Source organism: Octodon degus, unplaced genomic scaffold, assembly GCF_000260255.1.
Source record: "Octodon degus isolate 3935 unplaced genomic scaffold, OctDeg1.0 scaffold00447, whole genome shotgun sequence".
In the NCBI taxonomy this organism is placed as follows: Eukaryota; Metazoa; Chordata; class Mammalia; order Rodentia; family Octodontidae; genus Octodon; species Octodon degus.
The window spans coordinates 323,773-331,777 of NW_004525023.1; the positions used below are offsets into that span (position 1 = coordinate 323,773).

The following is an 8,005-nucleotide window of genomic DNA, read 5'->3' on the forward strand; positions in this document are numbered from 1 at the left end:
TAATAATAATAATAATAATAATAATTTCTCTTCCTTCCTTTCTCCTCTGCCCTCCATCGATTCCCTTTGTTTTGAAACATTTCTTCCTATTTCACATTAACAATTATATACCTTGTTCCTTACTTACACATACAGTTTCACACTCCAGAGAAACAATGCAATACTTAAGTGTGACATATTTATTTCACTTAAGAGTATGGTCTCGAGGTACATCCATTTTCCTAGAAATGTCTCAATTGTATGCTTCATTATGGCTGAGTAGGATTAGTCCATTTTACAAAAAAAAAAAAAAACTGTATGTTTTTTGACCATTCCTCTGTTGATGTGCATTTGGGTTTTTTCTAAGATTTTCCTGCCATGAACATGGTTGTACATATATCACTGTGGTCTGATGTTTTTGATTACTATGGCTCACCTTATTTTTCCTGGAAAGTAGGGTTGGATATAAACTGATTACAGCAAGATCAAGGCTATGACTTGATCCCTCAGAGCACTCAGGGGCTTCCTCTAAGACGTCCTGATATCTTGTTCATGTCTAAGAAGGAGGGCAGCACTCTCTGGGAATGTGGGTAAAGTTAGACTTGGTGAAGTAGGTGAGAAGAAGGAGGAGGGATGTTGAAAGCAGAGGGAGATAGTGGCAGGATGGCATAGGAATGTTAGGGCACAGATCTCACCTGGAGTCTTGAGATGTCTTGCTTTTATGGGGATTAGGATCTGGGGGACACTCATCCATGTTACAGAAGCTGCTGAGAATAAGAAGAGATCAATCAGGCACTTAGTACTGAGTACTTCACAAGACTTATTTTTGTATTTTTACACAAAGTATTGGTTTTATAGTTGAATATCCAAAAGTAGATATTGCATATATTTTATAGTAGAGAAAAAGAAAAAAATGCTAAGCCCAATAAACAAAACGATCACCTATATTTCTTTTTTTAATGTGTTTAGTACAGGGTCTAAAGGGTCTCACTACACAGATCAGACTCACAGTGATTCTCCTGTTTTCAGCCTCCCAAGAGCTGGGATTACAGGCACATCCACCCTACCCCGTCTCAATCACTCTCTCAGCATAGGCGTTAAACCCAGTCCCTGTGTCTCCTTAAATACGTGTTTTAATCCACTGAGCAATCTGGCTGGCCCAAGGTCATTAATATTTTCACTATCCATTAGTAGTCACTGGGGAAAATTAATCATGTAACTACAAGATATTTTCCAAGTATTTTCATCTATATACCTATGCATCTAGCACTGTACCACTGAACAACAATGGTAGCTCTTTCATGATAATTACTTTACTGGAATAAATTTGAACTAATGGAGATTCTGAAACAGAAATTTTTCTGGAAATGTGAGGGTCTTCCCAACAGTTTGGTTGTTGTTGTGAGCATATGACACACACTTCCAATATTATTTCCCTTTCCCAGCTCTCACACCATCCCTTTAAAGTGCTCTTGGGGAAACAGTACCCAGAGAGAGCCAGAAAAACAAAAGGGAATATGGTAGGCTGAAATACTTACTCAGCAACAACTTTGGGATAAAAACAAACCTCAACCCAGCTGGTGCGGATTATGTTCAGCTACCTTCCACTGCATTTAGACACTGAATTTGTTATAACAGATAACACCCATTTGAATACATTGATGGAACTGTAGAGTCTTTTTTTAAAAAAGACAAAGAGAAAAATATCGAATTTTACAAGACAAGAGGAAAATAACAGTGGCTATAATACTGAATATTGTGGTGTTCAACATATTTGCTCAGCGCCAGGGAGGTAACTCAGTAGAATAAGTGCTTGCCTGGCAAGTGCAGGGTCCTGAGTTCAATCCCCAGTACCACAAAAAATTGCTCAGGTTACAAGCAATACACAGGTAAAATTGATAATATATAAGTACTGACCTTGCCTTTCAATAAACTAATAGAAATTTGTATGGCAATTATCTTAGCTATTTTGTATATATTGTGCAGGTCAGTATCTTAAGATGAATGGCCAGGGTAGAAGAATAGGTAGAGGTAACCTCAAAGCATAAGTGAGTCACTTACTGTACCCTTTGAGAATTAACTTTCACTCTTCTCTCCCCTTCCAGGTACTATCTCCCCTGGCTAAGAACCTCTTCCACAGGGCCATTTCCCAGAGTGGTGTAGTACTCACGCCTAGTTTGTTAAGCAAGGATGCCAAGCCTCTGGCTAAGGTATGACTCACACTACCCATATAATGTATATATTTTTACCCTGGACAGATATGGTATATTCTCTGCTCTACTGGAATGTACAATGGTGTTTCCTGCTGTGGGATTCCAAGGGATAATGAGATGCTGAAAGGATCACTGAAGTGAGAATAGCTGAGCAAGAAGAGATACTCTAAAGCTCATATTTAATCTTATTTCATACTGTGTAGAATATCTATCAGTGAATCCTCTAATCAATGCGTCCTGCAATTCTGTATAAGCATTGCTCTGTGGGAGACAGGACACACTTTATTCAGGACATCACCTTCACTAAGCCTGCAAGAGCAGTACAAAGATGACTCTCAGCTACGAAGGGGAAAAAAAGATACTACAATGCTTTGTGGCTTGCTGAAGATCACACAGCCAGGAAGTAGAGGAGTTTGAATTTGAAATAAGGCAATAAATTCTTGGATGCAGGCTTGACTTCCATGCCAAAGAACAACTCTTGAGATATTCAACTTCCAGAATATTGTGCTTATTTATTAACTACTTATTTGTGGTGCTGGGGATGACTATTATGGCTATATCAACAGATCAACTAACAGTGATGTATACATTGTGTCACCAGATCATGCCCATTAATAAATTAAGCAACAACTCTGGGATAAAAACAAATCTCACCCCTACTGGTGCAGATTATGTTCAGCTACTTTCCACTGAATTTAGACACTGAATTTGTGATAGCAGATAACACCCCTTTGAATACATTGATAGAAGGACTGGACACCACCTTGAAACTCTGCTGTTACTTGTCATCATTGCAGAAAATTGCTGTTGCTGCTGGGTGTAAAACCACTTCCTCAGCTGTCATGGTTCACTGCCTGCGCCAGAAGACAGAGGAGGAACTCTTGGAGACCACACTGAAACTGGTAGGTGTCTCTGTTCCTGTGGTAACTGTGTACTTGATGCTAGACTTTGACTCTTCAGCTGTTCTCTTGCCTTGGTTAAGCCATCTAAGATAGTTTCTCCTTTTCAGCAGCAGAGTTAGGCTACTGATCCAAACTGGGAGTTTGATTTCTACCTTTTTTTTGTGGTACCAGGGATTGAACTCAGGACCCTGTGCTTGCCAGTTGAGCACTTATTCGACTGAGCTATCTCCCTGGGCCCTCCTTTTTTAAATTATGAAGTAGCACAGATGTGAAAATATTCAACACTAATCATATGACAGTCTACACAAACTTTTATGGCTTTTTCTACTGAAGTCTTTTGACATTCATGTTTTCAAATATATTTTAAGAAATTGAATGCTGTATATATCTGTAAGAACTACCATTCTCAATTTGGGCAATAAGGACATTCAGTACTAAGATTTTTAGCAAAATATCACACTTTATCTTCATTTATTTACAAGCTGTATAAATAAATTATACTTATATAAAGAAACTGTATTCATTTATATACAACATTGGTCAAATTTCTGCACTTTTTGATAACTGACAAAATTAAGATAGCCTAGTAAGTTGAGAAGAGAATATTACTTTGGACTTCTATCTGTTTAGAAATCTCCTATAATATCAGATTTTTAACTTCGTTAATTTTGTCTGTCAATTAGACTGAGCCTGGCATTCTGGGTTTTCTAGTCTACTTTTCTATCTACATCCATCCATCCATCCATCCATCCATCCATCCATCCATCCATCCATCCATCCAATCATCCATCTTTTCCATCTATACATCCTTCTAACCATGCAATTCATTTGTAGTTTTTCGTCAATCAGACATTTATCCGTACATATTATTTCCTTTGTTTATTTCTACTCTGTTCATCTCAATGCATCACCAGCTATATGTTAGTTCTCTCTCATTCCTGAAACAAAAGTCCTGACACCAAAAGTTAACACTGTTTAACACCTGAAGTTAAAAGAGAAAAGTTTTGCATATCTCACAGTTGGGAGAAGTTTCAGTTAACAATTCATTGATACCACAGCAGAGTGGATTGGAAGACAGGCATTACTGAGGAGAAACAGTGCATTGTGGGAAGAAGGTAGCAAAATAAGCAAGAGACAAGTTTATTTCTGTATCTTCTACTCTATCAAGGCTACAAGGATTATGGTGGAGCCAAAACAATCAGTAGAATGATGCTAAAATCTTTAATTCTAACATTGTGTAGTGTATCAGCTACCTCTGAAAAAAATCCTACCTGTGACTGTATGAGACTTTGGAGAGACATCTCAACAAAAGCCGTAACTCCAGGGAGCATAATTCTGTGCCTTTTCTCCCAATACTCCAAGAGCAAAGACACATCTGTCATTTACCTGCTAGTTGTCCTTGGTGTATTTGTATGTCCCTTCTATTAGGTTGCATTAAAAAATATCCAGTCATCTCTGTGTTAAGTGTATTGAAGGGTGATGTCAGAGGAAAGGGGCTACACAGCCTACTGTTCTAATCTGGGAATTTCATTTTTCCTTTTAAATAATGAAACAGCAATTTATGAGTTGGCCAGACCTGTCTTCACAAAGAACTATGTAAGGAGAACAAAATCATATAGTGAGTATGTTAATTGTAGTGGGAATGCAGAAAGGAAACTTACTTATAACAGCCAGCAGTGATGAATCTCAGTGAAGGTGACCCTTGCACATTGATGGAAGGACATGACCATGTGTCATAACAGGGAAGCTTAGCAAGACACCCATCCAGAGAACAGCATCCAGGGCCCATGCAAACTACTTCTTCGTAGGGACATTTTGGTTGTGGTCTATGAATTACCTGAGTGTCTCAGTCCTCTGTCTGGATCTCAACCATGAAAGAAACTTCTGTATCATCAGGGCAAGCTGCTAGTGCTGTGTTTTGTCATTGTATTCACAGACTGACCCTAATGTGGCCCTGCTTGGGTCTGCGTTCATCATACCAACTAGGCTTAACCAAGATATCCAAGAAATTAAATCACTGCTCTTTTATAATCCTTGAGAAAAGGAAAATATTTTACTCATTCTCCATGTGGCAAAAGAGGACTCAGATTATGCAAAAATAGTTAATGACTTAGGGGAGTCCTAGAGACCCTGTGATCCTAGAACATCTTTCTGATTTGTTGTGGAAGCACTTCCATGATTGCCACTGCCTTCAGTACATACACACATGCACACACAAACACATACACACACACATGCACACACCTGGCTTATCTAACACACTTGGCTAGGCTAAGTCTCAAAATGGAGACATCTTTAGTTGTGGGTGTACACATAGGTCACCAACATGTGTAGGTGAGACCCATTAATTAATGTAGACAATTTCAGTCCCTATGTAACCTTGCAATCCTGGTGAACACAGAACAAAGAAAAGCATGAGTTGAAATGAGTATTAGTGGTTTAGTGTTAGTGTTTCCTAATGTAAAATGAAGTTAGCTTCTTTTGAAAAGAACTTGAAGAAAAAGGCATTTTGATGCAATAAAGTCTTCAGGCAACTGAAAATTTCAGAAACGTGTTATTTCTATTTGGCTGGATCTAAGATATTGTTACAAATCTATCTGTGTTAATCACTCAGCTTTTACTTACCTTTGTTAGTTTGTCACTGGAGCACATATATTACCTGGTAAGGGGAAAAGAGCATCACTCTGGGCTTCCATCTGTTTAAAATCATCTCCCATGAGATCACAGTGTTAATTTTGGTATACAGTCAATTAGACTGACCCTAGCATATATCCATCCTTGAACTAATCTGGTAATTTGGCAACATAGAAACTCAAGGTCATATATGCATATTTAAAATCACAAAGTGGCAGCAGAAGAGGGAAACAGATGAATTATGGTGAGAATGCCCTCACTGGCCACTCCATACCATCCCTTCTCCCACCAGTCATTGAACTTACCACAGTCCTACCACTCTAGTCAATTTTCTTCCACTTTGTGCAAAAAGTAAATCAACATGGTGTTGCTAGGGTGAACATCTAGATGAAAGAATGTGCTGAGGCACCAACAGAGGATGTTGTCTCAAAGAGTTCCAGCTATCTTAATTCTGGGTTCCCTGGTGTAACACTCCCCTTGCTGGTGCCTGAGCCTACCTGTCCTACTTATTGCCCTGGGTTTATGCATGGTACAACTTATGTAGTGTCCTTTTTCTCTGGTCCAGAAAAAGATGAAGCAGATTAAAAATAGGATGACTCTGGGGCATAGATGCAAGATAAGCTTTATCATCAGGAGAATTTCTCATAGCATCTTTTTTCTTTATGTTCACAGAAATTTTCTACTGCGGATTATTTTGGAGACCCCCAAGAGGTAAGAACTTTTGTTTTCCTGATTATAAGTTTTGATACTTTATACTTTTAAGCTCCAATTCACAATGAAAAAAATATGCTTTTTGGAATTAGAGTTTTGCCTTATGAATTTATTGCTGAGGCCCAGGGTGGAACATGAGTTTCTAGGGTTACTTAGAGAGTAAGATCACAGACAGGACACGGTGAGCTACCTTGAACCCAAGGCCTGTGCTCTTGATCTGCTAATTTGTGCACGTTGGGAATATCTGCATTTCCTTTCACGTTTCTTGATTTCAAAAGCTTGTGTGAATGATACTTGACCAAAATATTCTATTATCAGGAGGAGGAGGAGGAGGAGGAAGAAACTCCATAAGGGGCACATCATCCTTCACTGTGGCCAAACTTTTAGGAGGACATAAGGCTAATAATTCATGCAAAGAAGGAGCCTGGGATTATAGCTCTCCTACCAGCACCAAGGAACCCCACTGACTTCCTCCATTACCCTCTCTCTCAATTGCCTGTAACTGTGAAAGAGAAAGTGTGTAATAGGGTGTCAACTGAACAGTGTTATGAATGTAAATAGCAACATCAGGGATTGACAGAATGGATGTATTCAGCAATGTTCTTGTCACTCGGACAAAATACCTGGCACCCACAGCTTAAAGGAGGAAGGGTTTATTTTGGCTTGGAGTTTCATTGCATTGAGTCTGTGAGAGACTGGCTCTAAGACAGAAATGCCATGGTGGAAGGGCTTGGGGGGAGGACATTTCTTCACTAACTACAGACAGGAAGTAGAATGAGAAGAGTAGTGCCTGCATATTCACATACCCTTCCAAGTAACCAGTGAGAAGCCCTTCCCACTCAACCAGATCCCCTGCCAAACAGGGGACATTGACACCAAGTTGGTAATGAGGGAGTCCAGCTGTGGAAGAGGAAAGCAGCTAGCACTCAATAAGCCTGAAATAAGAGTGTTGGATGAAGAGCTAACAGAGGTTGAAATGCCTTGATGCAGAAAGCCTCTCTCTCTCTCTTTGCATGTGTGTGTGTGTGTGTGTGTGTATGTGTGTGTGTGTGTGTGTGTGTGTGTGTGTAGAGGAGGCAGTGAAGGAGTGGAAGGCTGTAGGCTTAGGTCATGGGGTCTGGGATGTGGAGGTCACTGAAAAGACTTGGTTTGTGAAGCAGCATGAGATTGGAGGTTCTCAGAAGGCTCTGAGCTCCACACCCATGTATCTTATATTTTACAGCACATTTTGTGTCCAGCTTGCACTAAAGAGCAGGAGTCACGTCAGATGATGGGGCAGCAGGGCCTTTGGGTGGGGGACAGACTACTGCAGCAGCCCAGTCACAGGATACTGGCTGATGACATCAAGGCTGGTTCAGTGAGGGGCAGATGGTGGGTGGGGTGTGGATGTATTTGAATGGAGAATTGACAGGACCTGCTGATAAACAGGGTGTGGAGTGTGAGGAAAAGAAGAGTCCCCTGACTTGTCTGAGCTCAGCAAGTGTACAGATGACTTCACAGGCCACTGGGTAGACAGTAGCATTACTAATGTTTCCTGTTTGCTGGATGCAGTGATGTCCCATGGGT

General features: G+C 40.0%; 1 protein-coding gene across 1 annotated transcript in view; it reads left to right on the forward strand.

Annotated features, from left to right (window-relative positions):
* LOC101559951 (liver carboxylesterase 1-like) overlaps window positions 1-8,005 on the forward strand; it is a 127,520-nt gene that overhangs the window by 85,660 nt on the left and 33,855 nt on the right. Inside the window, exons 6-8 of the mRNA XM_023708676.1 lie at window positions 2,085-2,189; window positions 2,990-3,094; window positions 6,401-6,439. Coding sequence (XP_023564444.1) covers window positions 2,085-2,189; window positions 2,990-3,094; window positions 6,401-6,439 — 249 coding nt within the window. The remainder of the gene's footprint in view (window positions 1-2,084; window positions 2,190-2,989; window positions 3,095-6,400; window positions 6,440-8,005) is intronic.